A 20,892-nucleotide genomic window follows, 5' to 3' on the forward strand; every position below is an offset into this window, starting at 1 on the left:
GTTAATTTTAAATGATATCACTTTGTTTGGAAGATTTGTTGTAAAGGTATATTTCCATATGAATACAATCACCAGGTACAGATTGTTGAGTAAGGTTTTTACAAATATATTGTATTTCTGTCAAAATTTTATTCCAAATTTCCATACGAAAAGGACTTACCGATCAACACATATTATAAATATATTTTACGACAAATGATTCCAATTTTATGCACGAAATTAAACTAAGTCCTTTTCCAGAACATTTACAATTACATATACTATATTTGTGTGATAAAACAATGAGTTACTTGTTGCTCAATAAATTCTGACAGCGATCAACATGACGATGCCCTCTGATCACTTCAATTTGCCAATTTGATTTCAATTTAAACTGTACACTAAACGAAAGAGACTTGTTGTTTTACTAGCTAGCCTAGAGCATACACGGTGCACGTTCAGTGGTATCGTCATCGGATCTCGCTAGCAGTCCTACTATCACATTTTATTTATCTATAACTAACAATACAATGACAGTCAATAAATTAGTCATCCATTTTTTTTTTACTTAGGGCCATTCGCCGTCTAATAAACAGTCATCGACTTTTTCGACAAATGACCGGAGTCCATCTGGCCAGCAGAATATAAATTGAAAAACTACAATACAATAATTTTCTATGTGTCATAGGAACACGCTTTTCTAGTAGGACTGCTGTAATATTAAATCGTCATTGCTTATATAAAATGGAAGTTCAATGACTTTTTGGAAATAAAACGATGTACAATATTAATTTAACTCTTATTACAGTTTAAATAGGCACAAACGCGGATAACAGGTGAGAAGCTTTATGAAAATATAATTCATTGAAAACATTTCAGATTACACTATGCAAATTCCTTGTAGCCTCGCCTCGGTGAAATTTACATGAGGCAACATTGCACGGTTCTATCTCACCGTTCAAGACAGGGACGATCTCCATCCGTAATCACAATTTAGACATTGACGCTTGCTGTTTACAATCACTGTTTATGACATACAATTCAATTTAATAACTGATTAACTGCCCAACATTGAGTGGGTACCACTCACTACAACTCCTATTACTTACACTACAGTGAGCTCAGCCGGACGAAGACAATGCTCTGTCGCATGTTTGCGGGAATTCCCTTCTTACACCTTCCATAATATTGGATACAACACTATCACACCAAAACAATGTCCAGCAACTTGAATCCTTACCACATTATTCCTTCCCGCGAATACAACATTACATTTTGATTGCGTTACAATTATGAACAATTTTATAACATAACCAACATACACTTTTCCGTTACTTTCATCTCTGATTAGTCCTTGCGATAATAAGTTAAGATTCGGTATACTCTGTGTAGTGACATTCTCTTCTACTTGGCTGTAAAGGAAAAAAATGCTTGTGTTAGAATATAGTTCCTAAAAGAGGAAAAGTGGTGCAGTTTGGTCTAGGATTTTTGTTGTACAGATGCTATTGTACAACTCGTAATGGAAAATGAACTCACAAGAGTCCATCTTACTCTATAGTGATCATTGTCTCTACTCCAATAGCTACAATAGGTTTGCAAAATGTTTGACATTTTTACAAATAAGGAGTTAGTCTTACATACATACATAAATATCTGTTACGCCTGTCTCCCATTAGGGTAGGAAGAAACAATGGAACGCCAAAAGCAAATTCAAACAAACCTCTTTCGCTTCTTCCACATTCATCAATCTTTTCATACACGCTCGCCGGTTACGGGTACTTAGTTAGTCTTGAACTAATTAAAACTAATTTCATGTGTTAACTTTACATTACAAAACTAGAGTCAAACATGACATAATATAATAATCCATACTAACATTATAAATGTAAAAGTGAGCAAGTTTGTTTATTACCCTATAGCAGCTTAATCAATAGTGTTGGTAATTTGGTAAACATGTACTATATGGGATTGATATATATGCTATTTTTATCCTGGTCACTAAACATATATCCCAGTCACGCGGATAAAGTTGCAGGTAAAGCTAATAATATGTGTCTGGTTCTCAAGCTGTTATGAGGAACCAGACTTCAAACATCTCTACACCTCGGCTGCAAATTTTTTTCTTAACTTCGACTGGTAATAGAATTAACATAATTTACGCAAAGCGACATGCACTGTGCAACAAAGGTAGTCAAATGAACACTCAATATTGTCATCAACATTCGTGTTGAGGGAGAGTTTGTATAAAAGTCGTTTGCCTAGGCACCTCTGTCCCATTCGCTTTTCTACCGTGAAGCAGTTGTGTTTGCATGGCTGTGTTTCAGTTTGAGGGAAGGGATATGGCAGTGAATTTACAGGTTACAGAGGAATAACACCCGAGTACTCAGGAATGGCAACACATGGGAGGGTATCATGTCTATAGGCGACGGTTACCATTTTCCATCTGGTGGGCCGTCAGCTCGTTTGCCATTCTAAGTTGCATAAAAAAAATTAATTTGACGACCTTTGTAAGAATTAATTTTTTTTTTCAATGTGTAAAAAGTGTAATATTACCGGCAGCGGAGGCAGGCTGCGGAGGCGGTTGCGCGGTCGCAGTACTGGAGGTGGGCGCGGTGGAGCGCTGCTGGCGGCCAGGGTTGCCGCCCGATTGGTTCGCACGGCCGCGACCGCCGCCGCGCATCGGCCGCCAGCTGGGGAAGTAAGACATACTGCTCTACAGTAATACTCCTGCTCTCAGCTCTGGCGATATGTTGCAGTGAAATTACACGAGATATGAGGGACCTCGTAAAGCAAAGGGCTACAAAATTGTATGACAAATAGATGATGTAACAAAAGATGTAATAAAAATGTTCAGTAAAGATAACGTTATTTTCACTAATGTAATGTACTAATGAACAAATTAAAATTCAGTTATCAATTGGTGGAAAGAGTATGAATGAGAGGCATGATAGAATTAAAGTATCTAACCCTTTAACTGGTAGAAGCAATTTTGTGTCTCGGAAAATTAAAAACTCATTTTTTGGGTATACTGTGGGTACTTTAATAACTTTTATTAAAGAAAAAAAAAATATTCATATTTAGTGGAAGAAAAAACATGGTGGCAATATCCTTGCCAACACCAGTATGGTATTGGTGCTACAAAGTGAAAAAATCATAAAAATGTTGGTGGCACACATATTGCCACCACCAGTAAAAGGGTTAAAGTTAGTGATGTGAATAACCAACTTTGTGAATGTGAATTGTGGTGTTGGTGGTGAGATACTCACGGCTGGTGGTGCGGGTTGTGGTGGGGGCCGTGCCGCCAGCCGGGCCGGCCGCGCCAGGCGCCGCGCCGCGCCATCGCCACGCCGAACGTCTCCACGTTCAGCTTACGCTCCATCCGCCAGTCCGTTCTCTGGTTGCGTCCTTTTGATCTGCAAAAGAAAATAAAGCGCTCATTATAGACGTAAAGGGGTCTACATTAAGAGCAATCATAACTGCTTCTTACTGAAGTGTAATTTGTCGCTAGTTTTAATAATATAATAAAAATAAATAAATAATGCTACTAATATTTGAAAACAGTTTATCATATTTCAACATTTGTTACTCATTATTGAAAACGTGCTCTACAAGCAAACTAAAACGTTAATCAATCAATCAGAATACAGTGTATATAAATCTACCATTAAAAACTTTGTGCCCACTTAAAATTTTGTTTAAGAATGTTTAAAATACATTTTAGTACTTAAAATCTAAATTTTCTGTGACAACTTAATAAGAATATTATTGAATGATTAACATTTTAGTTCGATAACAGGGCATTTTTTAAATATACAATCGGAAACATTGAAAAAGGTTTGTTTTAAAAATTGATAAATAACTGTGACCTTGTTATACTTCATTAAGAATGCTCGTTTCTTGAGATGAGTTGTTCATTTAATAAATACCATCCCTGAATATCAGGCTGAATGGCATATTTATATATCTATTCATACTTTATTGACCACATTACAATAAAAATGGTACAAAAAACAAATTTAATTCTATATAGCATTCTTTCCCAGTTAGCTTTGGATGTCTCTGATCCATATGCAATAATTTAGCATTACATAAAATATTTAATATGTTATGTCTAAACACAGCTTCACATAAAACATTGTATTATCTTTTAAGAGAAGCACTTATTAAAAAAAAATTATGGAGATTTGTAAAGCATTCGTAATTGGAATCTGAACTGCTTGACGTCAAGTCTACCACCAATACAGCATTATTTAAGTATGTGTGGAGAGTACTGACCAAAATTCCAAAAAAAGGAATATTTTATTTAGGCAACATGCACATAACACGTGAAATAAAAAAATATAATTAATACATATAAAAACAAAACACTACTGAGTTATGAATATCAAAAATAAAAAAAATGCACTTGCAATAGCAATGCACCACATTTGGTGCATACATCTGCATGCATTTATATGGTAACGATAGACATGAATAACACTGTATATATTTGAAATGTGTGTGCTACAATGTATTAGAAATTATAGAGGTAGATTCCTATTGCTACACATTAAAAATAATTTTTACCAAATCTCACGTGTACAATAGAGTGAGAAGAAAACAAGTCTCGCAATGTTAGAATTTAAAATTTAATAAGCAATTATATAATTACCTTTCAACAGCCTCACAGGAAATGCTGTCGAAGAAGCTCTTCTGTCTATCATATCCAGCGAAACCATCATCCTCAACTTCCGGCTCACCCGCGCCCGTCTCGTTACCAGAATCATCTTTCTTATCAACCTCGCCCTATTTTAATAAAAAAAAAATTCAATATTTAATTAATTTTGGTGCTCCACAAAAATTAACGCCAATTAAACAGCTATTTCAATAATTTACACCAAAAGCACTAATAAAAAAGTTCTATTTTTAGTAATTATATCACATGAACAACGCTAGGCTAGGGATACAATATCACATATTTGTAATTACTGTTATGTATTTAGATCTGATAACATTTAAGCATAATGTTTACCTAATCTTAAAGTGGTATTGCAGCTTACATAGCCTACAGTGTGTTGATGACTTTAGGGACAATAATATGTTTGAGTCACAGTAACCATGTACACACTACCAAATATTATCCTTCAAATAACACAATGATGGAATAAAATATTTTAATAAATATTATACAAACATATTTCTCAATCAGCACTTATATATGAGGACTACAACCTCAGCTAATAATAAAATAGGACAAAAAAATAGAAAAATAAGTATTGTTCATCTTATGCCAAGAACATTACACTACCTACATCACACAGAGGCCCATAGATAGAATAGATATATTTATTAGGTATATTTTGTAATCCGCATTTTGTAATAAGATAGAGAAAAAGTTTAACAATAAAATCTCACCTCTGTCTTTGCATCGCCATCGGAAATCTTAGTCTTCGCGAACTGGCTGCGCAGCTCCTCAAACTCAGTGTTGGCCTGTTCGAAGTCATAGTCGTTGTCGAACTTGAGAGTGTTCTTGTTTCGCGGTACGAAGCCGCGTCCGCGACCACGAGGTCGTCCTCTCCATCCACCACGTGCGTATCCTTGTCCTGTTCCAACAATAAGAATAAATATCATTATCATCATATCAAAAGTTAACTGTCCACTGTTGAACATAGGACCCCCCATAAATCCAATCAGATTACAATAAATATTCTATCAGAGGGAGACGTTGTACAAAAGTAGTTTGCTTGGTCACCTCTGTCCCATTCGTATTTCTACAGTGAAGCAGTTGTTTGCATGGCTGTTTCAGATTGAAGGGTAAGATATAGCAGTAAATTTACAGGGTATAGAGAAATAACATCTTAGTTCTTAAATATATCAAGTATAGGGGGTTATCATGGGTGAAATAGTATACTTTGTTATGTCCATGGTACTGCTTATGTCTATAGACCACAGTTACCACTTTCCATCAGGTGGGCCGTCAGCTTATTTGCCATTCTAAGTTGCATAAAAAAATATCAGATCCGAATTGGCGAAAATATCTTGTAATATATACAAAATAATATAATTAATATTATTAAGGAGAAAAAAGTTTGTTTGGTCGTCTTGGTACTTAATGACTCAATAAACCGTTATGAAATTTAGAATACACATACTTACTCTAAAGACAATGGAGTTAATGGAGTAGGACATAGACTGTTTAAGTCAGTGGCGAGTGAAAGCTGGCAATATAATAATCATTTAAGCAAAAAGAACTCACCGGGCTGATGATGGTGATGCCCTTGGCCTTGTTGGGCTTGCGTGTTTTGGTGCTGAGGCTGTTGGTGTTGCTGAGGTCCCGAAACAGTGTTGGCCCCGCCGCTCGGGTACCGCTGGCGGTTGCGCGAGTTGGTTCGGTTGCGATTAGGTTGCTGCTTCTGACCGCCACCTGAATTGCTCCCGCGACGGCTGTCTCGCTGCTGTCCTGAACCGCCCGCAATTGAGCCCACCTGCTAAAACAATTCATGGATATTATCAGCAACATCAACAGTGGTAAAACTTAACGAGAAAACTCTATTCATTGAAATATTATCAAAGTATGTGTCTTAGTATGGTCAGCAGCTTGGACGTCCATGGACCTGATGGAAAGTAGCAATCGTTTATGGACATGATATGCATTATGTACATCATAGAATATACTGTAATGCCAATATAGATGCGTCATCTAATATGCTGTCATTCCTGAGGACCAATTCCTTATGAGGATATTATGTCATGGAGCCTTGTATCACTGTAATATTCCACCCATTAAACTGAGCAGCCATGCAAGCATAGCTGTGCAAAGCAGAAACACGAATGGAATAGAAGTACCCAAGTAGATGACTTTAAATCATCTTTGAACTGTCAAAGATATCATGTAAATACAAAAATGGAAAATACCAATAAATTTCAAAATCTTCTTTAGGTAATGCTAAGAAATATACTACAAATACATTGCAAGACTGCTTTATATTAGGAACTCAATACATTCATGCTTTGCTCTGAAATAAAATTAGGTTATGAAAATTTTCCATTCTTTTATTGTAGTAAACAAGAGCTGATGACCTTTGATAACATAAAAAATTTATTCTTCTTGAAAATAGATGCCTGTTATTATAATTTAATGTTAAAGGTGTCTACAATTAGGACCTAGAGTCTATTTTATAGACAACCAAAGTTGAAATTCCATATAATCCCATAAATAATGTTCTGTGCATATCTTAGAGAGATTTAGCCTAGATAAAGATAAAAAAACATATATCATTCATTAAACTACAATTTATAATATCAAACGATTGTTTTCTGATGTTATAATTTTGTTGCCAGAATCATATTTATTTTTTGGTTGATCTGGTAAAAAATAAATACTATACCTGAGTTCCTTGGTCTGCAGTAGGACTCTTTCTATGAGTTCCAACAGCAGGAGTTCCAGAGCGAGAGACATTTCGCTGGGACCCTCCAATAAGATCAAGCATTGAACCTGGCAAAATTAATATAACTTCATTACTATGTTTCACAATAAACGATAATTAGTTGAGATGATGACAATGAAGAATTTATTTTCTTCAAAAAAAAAAAAAGACACCCATCAAGACCATGGATGGTCTTGTTTGCAAACCAGCTTCTATAATGTAATTATTTGCTAATACAATAAGAATTATGTTTGACTTGTGATGTCACATAAAAAATACATTTGTTGTGGATTTTTTAAATTATAAGTATTTTTATTTTAGCTCTCTGCCTATTACACTATCCCATGAGTACTGCTCCAACTATGTACTTAAAAATATACTTTGCATGGTATCATTATGAGGCAACATCCACTAAACTGCTTCATCATTAGCTACTAATACCCTAATGTGCTGTGACTAGGCAATTAACAATAGAAACAGTCGATAATGAGTCTAGTAACATTTAAAATGTACAATGAATATGTAAAAAAGATGTGGGGTGTCTATATGTTATGGGGTGTGGAATATTTCAGGGCATAAATGAATAGGAATTATTTAAGTTTATATGTAACACTTTAGATATTATTATCACTTAATCAGTCAATAAAATTATACAATATGAATTATACTATATTGTACCCTCTAATTGAATGCTTCATGCTATTAAATGGATAACAAACAGGCAGTATGCACATTTCATATGGGTGCATTGGTATGGTAGCACTTAAAACATTTATGTACCTAAGATGTTCCTATTACAATCATGATCTAATATGATAATATGGGCAGAGCTTTATTCATAATTATATAAAATCTACAGTGACATTTAAATATGAAAATGTAAATAAACAATACTTTGATTTTTAAACATAAGCTAGCACTAAAACATTAAGAAGCAGATATTGGAGTAAATTCTGAGGTGCAATCTCTAAATTTAACTCTAGAATAGAAATTTGAAACAAAACTGTTGTAACATACCACCATGAACTAAATAGCACAATTCAATTTATTATAAATTAACCCCATATTCATAAAATCGCCAAACTCACTTTCCTAAATATCACTTTTAAACAGTAATAAAAATAAGTTTATTAAAGATCTTAATCTATATGAATAAGACAATTTGTTTATACTGGTCAACAAATTATTTTACTAAAATATCAAACAGATATGTTAATTTATGATTAAAGATTGCTGCTTCAGAATAAACAACAATATTTTTTTATAACTATGGATGAATAATGTCTGAAATGATGATGATGATATGCACATAAAAGCATGGAAAGCATGGCTGGTAAATAAATTGTGCATTTGTATTTCAGACTTAAATATACATATATTGTATGAATTTCTTATGATATATTTAGAAGTTCATTCAATAAAATGTAAGAACGATATAATTGGAAATTGCCAACATTTTTAACAAGCAATAGACCAAGGAACAGTAATGCAGTAGGTTGCGGTTTTTTTATTGTTAGTAATTTTTTCTTTTATAAATACATAAATACAATATTTTTTAAAATCACTGCAAATGATTGTAATTGTTATAATTATTTCAAATAATAAAAAAAGTTATCATGTTATTAAAGTATAATATAAAAAAAAATTAAACCGGGATGATAGTAATTATTATTCTAAAGACTAAAAACAATATGATGCTAAATAAAAGTGAGATAAATATGTGGGTAGATTTATGAAATAGACATAATTATAGGCATGCATTTGTTAGAATACAATTTAAAGCTAAATACATCACAGACATACACTTGTTACTTTATATATATATAAAATACATCTTTACATATAAATAATTATTTAAGAAATTAAAATATATTTCCCTTTTTACAAAAGGGAAGAGAGATGGGTGAGAATGCTTTATAAGCATTCGGTAGATCTTTCCTATACATATTTAAAAAAAAATGGTTAACAAGAAATAATTAAATAAAAACAAGTTTATGTCAGTGAGTAGCAAAAAACGCAACATAGCATGTGTATAAAGCTAAAGCTAAAATCAACCATAGGAAAAACCTTGGTCTTTCACTTGATTGGAGTGGTGCGCAACTCCCGATCCAATTGGAGCAGTCACAGGCTGGGGCTGCGGAACTAGCTCCACTGACGTTTGTGGCGACAACTCACTAGTCTTGTTGATTGGTGCATGAACACTGCCGGGGAAGCCCGCCATGGGATGGTATTGAGCATATTGCGTTTGACCAACAACTGGGTGATTGAACTGCCCTGCAAACTGTCCTGGAGCTCCAGCCCCATCGCCGAGCGATGGTGGCACTGACATCTGCATGATGGCTGGGTCATTTGGCAACGATGGCACATTGTTGAGTATTTGGATGTCCTTGATGTCAGATCCACGGAACAGGATGTAGTCATACACTTGGCTCTGGGGAGCCACAGGATACTGTGTCTCACGATCCTCAGTACCAAAGGATCGAACTGTATAAAAAGAAAAAATTATGTGTTTATTTATGTTACAATGTAGGTAGGTAGGTATGTATAAAATTCTAAACCTAGAGATATTTAGTACTCTATAACAATTACCTTTCTTCTTGATAAATCATGTTAAATACATTTTGGTTGTCAATTGAGAGACAACATACTTCTATAGTATAAGTATTAAAATTATTTGACTAAAAGCTTTTACATATGTACAAAGTGTTTAATCTCTCTAAACCAATTGTAAAGACGATATCAATGAATTATGAGCAGTTGTTTACAGCACTTTAACCATTATCAACGTCATCAGTAAGTTAATACGGCTACTGAATTATGATTTAACGTTTGTGTAGAGGGTAGAAGCAAAACAACGTGTTTCACACAACTGGAACCATAATTATTCACGTAATCCATACAATGCGCAAATGAACAAGATAAAGTCGCTTTTAAAAACAGTAAACAACAATCCATTTAAAATACAGGAGGGAAAGCGACAACGTAATATAGGAAACCAATTGTAATAGTAGGGAAAAAAAAAATATAATCAACAGTAGAAATGTACAGAATAATATATAATTGGAAATAATAACAGTAAAGTATTAGTATTATATTAAAATAAAGTATCCATTTGTCAACTTACCGCTAGCCAGAGCGATGGTACACTCTTGAGGATCGACGGTGAAAAGCCGACCTTCATAACGTATATCAGCTTTCGATATTAGGCTTATTTTAGAGCCTAGTTCAGGCATTCTAGAAGTCATAATGTCACTTTAAAATTCAACTCCCGATGACAAAGATTTTTTATGATTTCTTCGACCGTGGAAATAAATTCACCAAACGAACCGAACAAAATGATTGACGAGAAGTTGGCAACAAGCGCTGCGTTTACAAACAGCTGAGATAGGAAGGGTAAAAACAAAAAATGGATACTATACACGGTCAATAACATAATATTCCTTAATATTGAATATTAATTATTTGTTGTCTCTAAAAAATATTAAATACTTAATATAACTAAGTTAAATGCGTATAGCGTTTCTTACAATATAATTATAATTTTATAGTTATTATGATATTTTTTATACCACTGAGGTGGCAAACAAGCATATGGCCCACCTGATGGTTAGTGGTTATCGTAGCCTATGAAGACCTGCAATACCAGAGGTATTACGCGTGCATTGCCGACCCTGAAGAAACCTCTTTACCCTCCCTTTTGAAGAACTTTATACTGTAGTCTCGTGGGAAAACCTCAACATCAATCCATAACCTGAATGTTTGTGGAAGGAAACATCTCTAAAACCGCGCAGTACGCGACCATTGAGGCTGTAGGATATAAGGATGAATTCACTGTCGATGGCGAGCCGTACGATGATAGAAAGTGGCTGTGGGCATCATATTGAACAATTCCTCTGAGAACAATCCGTTGTACAAGCGGTATAACACGCAGAGTGAGGCAAAATCTCTCCTAAGACTTAAAACTTCAATACCGCTTGTGAGCCTAGGATCATCGACAATTCTCATAGCTCGTCGTTACGACGAGTCGAAGGGTTTAAGCTAGTATTTAGGTATTTTATAATTACAAACGTAAATATATCGTCATAGTCGTAGAATACTGGCGGATCTGACAAAAATTACATATAAAGATCCGTCACTATTCTACGACTATGACGATATATTATATAATTATATTGCTGTGAGCTGTAAATTTTACTAATAACATAATATTTTTTAAAGTATAATTCTTAAATATTTAATAACGTGCAAATTGGTAGCATAATAAGTTCATAAGTCATTTGCTCCTGCTAGATTTATAACAAAATTTACATATTTGTGGACATAGATTAAGCATATTAATTGTTATTCTTTTATAGAAAATAAACATTATAAACATACATTTCACTGTGATTTGTTAATCTATGATTTTATTTTTATTTTATTTGTTTACCAAAAGGATCGACACTACCAATATATTGACGAAATAAAAAAAATATATGCTACCACATTCGAGTGTAAACATAATAAAATAAATAAATATGAATAGAGTATATAAGCCTATATATTATATATAAGCCTATGTATTATATATAAGCCTATGTTCAATTACAATAGGTATGATAAAAGACTTACTGAAGCTACCTTATAGTGTATTTTTTAAATTGAATATGCTGGTTGCATAGATTATATACTAACCTTTTTTATTCGAAGCGAGAAGGACCGATTGTTTACGTTACAAAGTGAAGCGATTGAACGGTCGTTGAGTTTTAATTTTAGTATATCGCAAATGCTAACAAGTAGATTTTAAAATAATATTTACTTTATTATACTACTATTCTGTCTAAGAATTTATGGAAGATTAAAAATATGATAGATAATCCGATTACAAGCACTCCAGCGTTAGCTAGAAAAAGTATTGGCGGGAGCAACAATAATTCAATACGAAGACGAAGTCTCGTTACTCAAACTCGTATAACTAAGTCGAGAGATGAAGTTAGTACTTAAAATATTCTATTGCTTTCAGGTTTTTTAACTGTAATTGATATTTATATAATTTTAGTGATTCTATCAACTTTATCAAGTTCTATTATCTAGTGTACAATTATAAATGTACTATTTATTAACGTAATTATAATAATGATCTCATGAATTGTTTAAGGATCGTAATGATGATGATGCAGAGAGATCATCTCTATTGGCGTCGGAGAGAGCAGTGGCCACATCAACACCACAAGCATCTCCACGAAGAGGCCGAGACACAATGTCCTCATCACCGCAAAAGGAACACTTTCAGGGTTGTCTCAAGCTTTATGCAGAAAATGTTAGTTTTTTTTTATTGCATTACAATAAGAAAACCAGGAATCAAGGTTTATTATCAGTCAAACTTTAATAATAATAATTATTGTGATTTAAATGAGAAGGTTCAGCTAATTGAATTTTATTAATATTTTTTGTTTATATTTTTGTCTCTTTACTGTATATTTCAGTTTCTTTTTTATTACCTTAATAATACTAATAATACTTATTTTGTTGATATAATTTGAAATAATTATTTTAGAAAATAAACAAAGACAATGCATGGAATCTACAACTGATAGATTTCATGACATCAATGCTCAGAAGACATGACTCCCGTATGGACAATCTGCAGACTGCATCAACGGTGGTTGATGCATCTGCTAGGATATACTCGTTCAGAGTGGATGCTGTGCATTATGATGTGCTTAAGATGGCCGGTGGTTTGAGTAAAGCTGCTCAGGTGAGGTTACATTTGTATTTTAGATTAAAATTTAAGTAATTTTTACATATTTATTTCTATAATTAAATTAACCGATAATTGAATCTTATTGTTTTTATCACTGTTAATAACTGTTATTTCGAGTTGATTATCTAGAGAAGCAGTAGCCCAACTAGTAAGAACACTAGCCCAAGACATGCTGTAAAAGGTGCATGTTTTACAGCATGTCTTGGGTCTGATTTAATTTTTTTTTTCAATCATTTGCTGCTTTATAATAACAATAAATAAATTCTTTAATAAAGGCAACAAATATCAATTTCAATAATAACAATATCAATATGGTTTCCATATTTTAATAGTATTCCTATAATTATTTAACCATCTTTTGATATAAACATTCATCATGTATGTTCAAATACTAATTTAAAAATATTAAAATGTATGGATCATTTACCTAGATTGGCATTAAACACAGAAAGTGATGTACTCTCTATATTAGCTGATTTATAATAATACTACTTTTTTAATATACTACTTTAATAAATAAAAGAAATATATACAGTGGATTTCATTTATTACAACCTTGGTTGTAGCAACCATTTGCCTATAGCAACGTTAAATGTAAGTCCCTTGAATTTAAAGTATACTTTAGTATGCTGAGTTCGAGTATAACAACTGTTTTTAATGAATCATTTGTACTATACTGTTTTTAATCCATACTGTGTTTGTACTGTACTATTTTAAATCAAACATTTCTAACCTTTTGTTTATATATATACTGTAATTATTTTAGTTATAATATCATGTCATCTACAGACTAAAAGAGGCAAGAAAGATGACGATGGTGCGAGTCAAGAAGAAGGTGCAGTAGATGGAGAAGCAGCTCCAGTGAAGAAAAAGAAGAAGCGGTCAAAAGGTGCCATTGCTGCCAATCCAGAAGTTTTCAATGGGGATTTTGACACCATTGATTGCATTGGTATGTTTGTGTTACAGTTAGTTATTTCGTGGTGCCACCCCAGTATATTCTAATTTTGCAAATATCTTTCTCAATAGTATAATCAAAGATATCCATACCAAAATTATCTCTGTTTATATCTTTTTAACACTAAAACATCAAGCTGAAATGTATATTAAGTACTAAGGCTAGTTAATACTGATGTTTTCAATGTAATTTTTTTTTTCTCTGAAATGATTTATTTTTCTGGAACTAATGGAAACCCCAACACTACAATGAAATATTGTATAAGGTGATCAATACAACACTATTGTTAGATAATTGTAATGAAATATAAATGTAATACAATACTTTTATTATAGATCCATTCTTTGAGAGGTTGGCAGCCACTACTGGAGATGTGACGTCATCGAATCGAGCGTTTAACGCCACTTTACCGATACATGACAAGACACTGGCTCTGATATTGAGGTATGCAAACACATTATGTTGTATTGTCCCGATGGAATTGTCGTATTGACCAAGGAAACTTAATAGTCTAGGGATGGGTGTTGCATTCTTCTTTAAACAACATAAAAGCTTAACTGCGGTAGCCAATCCACTTACCATGCGTGGCAACTACTGGCAAAACCTGGTAGAATAATGGTGATGATTATCACATACATTATACATATATATATATATATATATATATATATATATATATATATATATATATATATATATATATATATATATATATATATATATATATATAATATGATGACTTTTATGGTTGTTATAAAATAGGCTTTAAATATTTAACAATATCTCATATTTAATAAGCCAGTGACATTGGAAATACTCCTAATATCTTCTTATAAATTTTTTGAAATTTCAGAATGGAATAGACATGAACATCACTGAATGCACTGTGATGTCTATAGTACAACTGGTATTGTTATTCCTGATGAGTAGGTTACTACATGATGAAGATGTTATCCTTCCATAACCTTATAACTTTATTGCTGCAATTGTAATTTTTTTTTCTAATTATGAAAGCTGTTAAAAAGAAATTACAAACTCTTTTTGTCTTCTATTATAGAACGGACCACCAGTTTCTAGAGCCAATAAAGGAGAATGTGCCCGAGGAGTTGGATTTGAGCGAACGCATCACACTAGCTGTAAAACTGCTTCCAGCATTCAATGATACTGATCAAATATGTGAACCGTTCACAGGATTCTCTATCAGCAACTGGGATCCGGAAACAGAAGATGTGTAAGTTTTTTTTATTACTTGCATACTTGTTATTTCGTCCATTGTTAATTGTATTTTTTTATTTTTTAACTTTGATTAGTAGTTTCGTAATCTTAGGTAATTACACAGAAAGATGATTAGTTATGCCTGCCTGAATGACCAACATTAATTCCTACTGAGTTTGTCATGATGGGCCAACTGACTTGACTTTCTCCTCATTGTTTCTTTCTCCACTGAGAGTCTATTTTTTTTTTTTTTGATGGGTGAAAATGGTATGGTAACCCCGCCTGCGCTAACGGGATACGCTGGCGGAGCACCAGTGAAGGGTGATAGATGAGAATGAAAATAGGCCAGTTAGCCCATCATGATGAATTCATCAGGAATTAACCATGATAGTTTCCAGGGGGAACCGCGAGGAGGTCGACCTGGTTGGATATATTGCTAGCAATGGGATTCTCAATCTCCATTACTAACAATCCCTTTCCCCCCGACTGATAGTCTATTATTATATATCATTAGCACAGGCAGGTACACAATTCCATCTTTAAGTATGAATATATATAATGAATGCTATAGATCAGGGGTGGCCGTCTACTGTTTACCAACTAATCTCTTATCCATTGCCTTTGCTAAGGACTAAAACGTTATGCCTTATACTAATGGTGGCCGAGTTGACTAGACACAAGATTGACTGTTTACTGACGAAACCCTGTACGATCTACCAATTACATACATCTTGAAATCTCAAATGAAACAATATAGTTCAGTACACAATTATGTAGTATTGTAGTATTTTTTTTTATTTTATTAACAGGGAAAATATAAAACTGAAAATTATTCTTAGTAACTACATGTTTATATTAGTATGAGCATTTATATTTCTTGCCTTGCCACGATCGACTGGACCGATAGTCGCGACCAACCGGTCGATCGCGACTGACCGGTTGGCCACCCTAGCTATAGATGTATTTCTAATTGTAAACAAAGTTACATGTTATAACTTGTGTTACTACATTTTAGAACTGCTCGAGTGAACAACTGGGTGGAAGAGAATCGATTGAATTTGTCGCAACAAGCACTCGCTTTCGACGTCAACGCTGAAGTGGAACCAATACCTCAAGATGACGCACATAACGACTTGTTTGGTAAGTTTCAATAATAGACTACTGGTGGCCCATTTAATAATAAAACGTATATATTCTGGATTTAGTAATTGAAATTTGATTTTGAGTCACCACTTTTTAAAATTAACATTTTAATGTTACATAGAAATTTTAGGGATCAATAAAAATATACTCTGTTATGTCCATGGTACTGCTCATGTCTATAGGCGACGGTTACCACTTTCCATCAGGTAGGCCGTCAGCTTGTTTGCCATTCTAAGTTGTATTAAAAAAAAGGAAAAAACAAATTTCACACACACATTTTTTCTTATCCGTATTAAAACTACTAAATTTCAGTGAAAACGGTTAATATATTAACATGAATAAACATCGTTATATATGATATTATTAAGATTTAAGTGAGAACTACTTTTTATTTCTAGATCGCCCATAAAACTGTTTTCGTTCAGGTATCAATGTAAATAAATACAACCAAACATATGGATATATATTTTTAATTTTATAGACAAGCTTATAGAACTGTAGAATCTATAACATCTCCTATATATGTACTTTCAGAGGAGGAGCCACTGGGCGGCATCGATAGTGAGGAGGAAGCGGACGCGGCGCGAGCGGCGCTGGCGGCGGCGCCGACACGGCTGGCGCACCTGGCCGACATGCGGCCACTCGCGCCCGCCGACTCGCGCCTCGAGTATTCCTACTGCGGCTCTATAGTCGCCGCCTGGGCCGGGCCCAGCCACTGGCGGCTCAAGAACAACAGAGGTCTGTACCGTGGAGTAAATTTAGAACCATTCCACTGTCTAAACAACTCTTCTACCAGTCTCCAAAGGACACACCTAGATTACTATCTAGGTATGTCCTAAATTACCGTGTAATCATTCAAAACATGTCAAAGGTGTTAGATCGTTAGTTGGTCCTCACACAGTGACCATACTCTATACAAGCCTTAAAATTGTGATGGTAATTTAGAATATTCCTTATTTCAAAATTCTCTCTATATCAGATAAATTCAGATCAATTGTTCAACAAGTATTATTATTAATATGTAATAACCATCGAAAAAATAACGATAAATAAAATTATATGAAATTATTAATTAAGTGACAGTGAAAACAATGATTTGCATATAAAATAATATAAAACATTGCTATGCAACATATTACTGTACATTTAAAAGTAATTTAAGATAAAAAGTATTGTAAATAACAACATAACAAATTAATTCTTAGCATCAAAACAATCTGAACGCACGCAGTCAACTGGAGGTCGTTTAACCGTCGAGGGAAAGAAGCCAGCTCGCACGAAACGACAACTAGACTTTTTGGGAGCAGGTCTGGCGTTCGACTCTCGAGCAGAACCCACTGGCGAGTATGAACCGACGCAACCGGCGAAAATCATAATCAGCAGGAAGACCCTGGCCACTGGGCATACTTGGAATGAAGCTAACTTCAAAACTCCTATTGATAGGTAAGTATTTATTATACTTCTTACCATTATAAATGCAGAAGTTTGTAACTATGTTTGAACATACTCTAATAAAATTTGGTACATGTCTAGAGAGTTTAGACAATATCACAGAATGACACATAGGTTCCTTCTTAGCTTAATTCATATGGATAACGCCGATATATAACGAGAAATAAAGGTAACAAATTTGCAGCCATTACCAACTTTGTTTGCGTTGAATTTAAATATATTCTACAACTTTTCTGATCCAGTTTATATCAGTTAAGGGTAATCCCTTTCCAATGGATTGTTTTTGTTTTTAATAAATATAAAACAACAAGAAACTTGACAAAATGCAATTTACGCTTTTCAAGTGTTCACATTAAACAAATTCTATAATAAAGAAATACTAATGTGGCGAGTGACATGCTTGATAGCCAAAAATCTGTCGTCCTATTTTAAATAAATTACATATTTCCATTCAATTCCAAACTAAGCAAAGCTTGTATTATGAATACTAATCGACTGATAAAAATACTGTAATACATTTTTTTTCGTAAATACACAGATGTTTTCTATGTATTAATATCTCTACATTTTATATGTATTTAAACAAATGCATATACACACAATTATAAATGTTTGTGTGATAATCGAACTCGAGATCATGAGGCAATGTATTATACCAGTGCACAATCAAAGTAATAATTTTTTATTAATTTATTCATGCATAATATACACTTTATACATATGACATTAATTCGCCGAACTACTTGACAATTTATTGACAATAAGTACTCTTTGAAATACTGTTAAAAAGTTACTAATCATTACAGTGGTTTAAAATTAAATAATATATATATATATATATATATATATATATATATATATATATATATATATATATATATATATATATATATATATATATATATATATATATATATATATAAACCTTCATATGTATTTATACATATGTACATAGATTTGAGTGCTTTTCTTAGCTGAATTACATTCCAAACTGGTTTGAAAATTTTATTCTTTCAACAGAGGTCTGGACGAGTCTCACTTCCGGAAACTGTTCCTTCGCCGCAACGTAATGATGATGCGAAAGCGCGACCTCGAGCAGAGCCAGCCTACGAAACAGCCCGAACAGGAGCCTCTCACAGTGGAGGAAGCTAGGGATTACGACTACAATAATGAAAACGACGCATCATATTGCCCTAATAATATACCGGTTTGTATATATTTCAGCCTATATTCACTGGTTTCAGCCGGTAATTGTCCACTGCTGATAAGCCTTCCCCATAAGGGGAGTTTTGCTAGTAATTACCACGTTTGGTAGGCGGATTGACAACCGCAGTTAGGCTTTTAGAGATGCTTTAAGAGGAACGCTATTGCCCATCCCTCTATCATTAAGTTCCTTTAGTCGCTTCTTATGACACCCACAGGAAAGGAAGTTTAGTATGAAGGAACTCCTGGTAGTAATAGTGATCAATCTTCAAGTGTTGGCAATCACACACATACTAATAACAAACAAAATAATTCTAATCAAATATCCATATTATAGTCTTAATGAAACAAACGAATGATTGACCCGACCATAAGCTGATGTCTGTTGCCAGTATAAGTAAAAATCGATAAATAGAAATAATGTTTCGATTTGTTATTATTATATATATTTCATTTACAGAATGTTATGACTTATTCTTAAAATTTTATCAATACAGACTATAAATTTGAATATATATATAATTTGATCTAAAAAAATATAAGATGTACTTGTAGGCTACCAACCTCTTTCAAACCTATATAATTACAGAAAAATAAATAGTGACGTTCTTGACAATCTCCTTGTCTTAGCAATTTTACGGAACTATATTTTGTATCGCGACTTATTATATCTGAATTTATTTACTGTAAATATTATTAATTATACAATCTCGTACTAAATCTTTCTTTCTTTCACTCCTTCTGAATGTATATATATAAATATCATCAAGCACACATCTCTACATTTCCACACACTATTCCTTTTCATCCAAAGAGACAAAAGATAATATTAGTGGGATCATGTAAAACATCTATCTTAGCAAAAATTATAATTGTTAATTGTTAGCATATAGCTGACAGGATAATATTTGTATAACATTATTATAGGACGGGGATGAATGGGGCAACGAGGATGCAACCGCCGCAGGCGATCTACATGATCAGATAAAAGCCGCGGAACCTGAAGAAATTGGAGACATGCTTGAACCGCCTACTAAGGTAAACACTACCTACCATCTATCCAAATAGATCTTAGAGAGAAGATATGAATAGAATGCTGCTTACAAGCAACATTCTAGTCTAGTATTGTGACCGCTTGTAATGTCCTACAATATATTTTTAATGGATACTAAAAGCTATCTTTTAGAATCAGTCTAGTTGACCTATCTTTACATATATTCTATCAGTTATTTCCACATCAATTAAATATATGCTTACTTGTTTATTTACAGATAGCGAAAATTTTTATACCTTATGCAATGCGAGCGAAAAAAGTAGATATGAAACAATTAAAACATTGCACTTGGAAAATGCTAACTGAAAAAACTCCAGATGGAGAAAAAGAGGAGGTGTCACAGACGACGTTCTTTTCGATTTATTCCAGATTGCCAAATAAATTATCGACTAATATGCGTGAATCGCTCAGTGTGCCACTGGCTCTCTTATCTGTGCTACATTTAGCCAACGAGAAAGGTTTGATTTTGGAAAAAAGAGAAGACCTGAAGGACATTGGCATTTTAGGTCTTATAAAATGATTTCTTTTTGGAAATTATATTCGAATTATTTTTATACATGTAGTAAGTTTGTACTAAAATGTGTATGCTAGATCTTCAATATAATTATATGTACAGATGTTCTTATAAGTATATATTAATTTTTTTTAATGCTATTTTAATAAATAATAAATTTTGTATAATGTAGAGATGTTTTATTACAAGCACTCAATGAAGCAGAAATGCTAATTAAAATAAAATCAT

General features: G+C 33.2%; 2 protein-coding genes across 6 annotated transcripts; one reads left to right on the forward strand and one right to left on the reverse strand.

Annotated features, from left to right (window-relative positions):
- Positions 1-21: 21 nt before the first annotated feature.
- LOC113521539 (protein LSM14 homolog B) lies at positions 22-10,749 on the reverse strand. 5 transcript variants are annotated; one of them, XM_026907099.3, is made up of 9 exons: positions 10,510-10,749; positions 9,453-9,869; positions 7,347-7,453; positions 6,215-6,446; positions 5,374-5,561; positions 4,631-4,764; positions 3,246-3,392; positions 2,533-2,669; positions 22-1,391 (listed from the first exon to the last, which is right to left on the reverse strand). In XM_026907099.3, exons 1-9 carry the CDS (start codon positions 10,628-10,630, stop codon positions 1,384-1,386), a joined length of 1,491 nt encoding a protein of 496 aa, XP_026762900.1. In that variant the 5' UTR covers positions 10,631-10,749; the 3' UTR covers positions 22-1,383. The 5 variants fall into 5 exon arrangements, with proteins under 5 accessions (XP_026762900.1, XP_031768547.1, XP_026762901.1 ...); XM_031912687.2 differs by having other exon boundaries at positions 2,533-2,687; positions 6,215-6,443; positions 9,561-9,869; positions 10,510-10,748; XM_026907100.3 differs by having other exon boundaries at positions 2,533-2,687; positions 9,561-9,869; positions 10,510-10,748.
- A 1,338-nt stretch (positions 10,750-12,087) lies between these two features.
- Positions 12,088-20,831, forward strand: LOC113521414 (condensin complex subunit 2). Its single transcript, XM_052902927.1, has 12 exons — positions 12,088-12,356; positions 12,523-12,684; positions 12,922-13,122; positions 13,918-14,077; positions 14,419-14,527; positions 15,141-15,314; positions 16,314-16,438; positions 16,976-17,179; positions 17,647-17,884; positions 18,914-19,100; positions 20,024-20,134; positions 20,368-20,831. The coding sequence occupies exons 1-12, from the start codon at positions 12,231-12,233 to the stop codon at positions 20,668-20,670; spliced, it is 2,100 nt and encodes a 699-aa protein (XP_052758887.1). The 5' UTR covers positions 12,088-12,230; the 3' UTR covers positions 20,671-20,831.
- The last annotated feature ends 61 nt before the right edge of the window (positions 20,832-20,892 follow it).

Source organism: Galleria mellonella, unplaced genomic scaffold (genome assembly GCF_026898425.1).
Source record: "Galleria mellonella isolate WM207_F2 unplaced genomic scaffold, CSIRO_AGI_GalMel_v1 utg99, whole genome shotgun sequence".
In the NCBI taxonomy this organism is placed as follows: Eukaryota; Metazoa; Arthropoda; class Insecta; order Lepidoptera; family Pyralidae; genus Galleria; species Galleria mellonella.

Bases quoted from the DNA above. Each gene is read 5' to 3' on its own strand.
- LOC113521539 (XM_026907097.3), bottom strand. From the start codon at position 10,630: ATGACTTCTAGAATGCCTGAACTAGGCTCTAAAATAAGCCTAATATCG. The intron at 9,870-10,509 runs GTAAGTTGACAA...CTTTTTATACAG, and splicing joins TACCATCGCTCTGGCTAGCG to TTCGATCCTTTGGTACTGAG. The intron at 6,447-7,346 runs GTATAGTATTTA...GAATTGTTTTAG, and splicing joins CTGCAGACCAAGGAACTCAG to CAGGTGGGCTCAATTGCGGG.
- LOC113521414 (XM_052902927.1), top strand. From the start codon at position 12,231: ATGATAGATAATCCGATTACAAGCACTCCAGCGTTAGCTAGAAAAAGT. The intron at 14,078-14,418 runs GTATGTTTGTGT...CTTTTATTATAG, and splicing joins TGACACCATTGATTGCATTG to ATCCATTCTTTGAGAGGTTG. The intron at 15,315-16,313 runs GTAAGTTTTTTT...ACTACATTTTAG, and splicing joins GATCCGGAAACAGAAGATGT to AACTGCTCGAGTGAACAACT.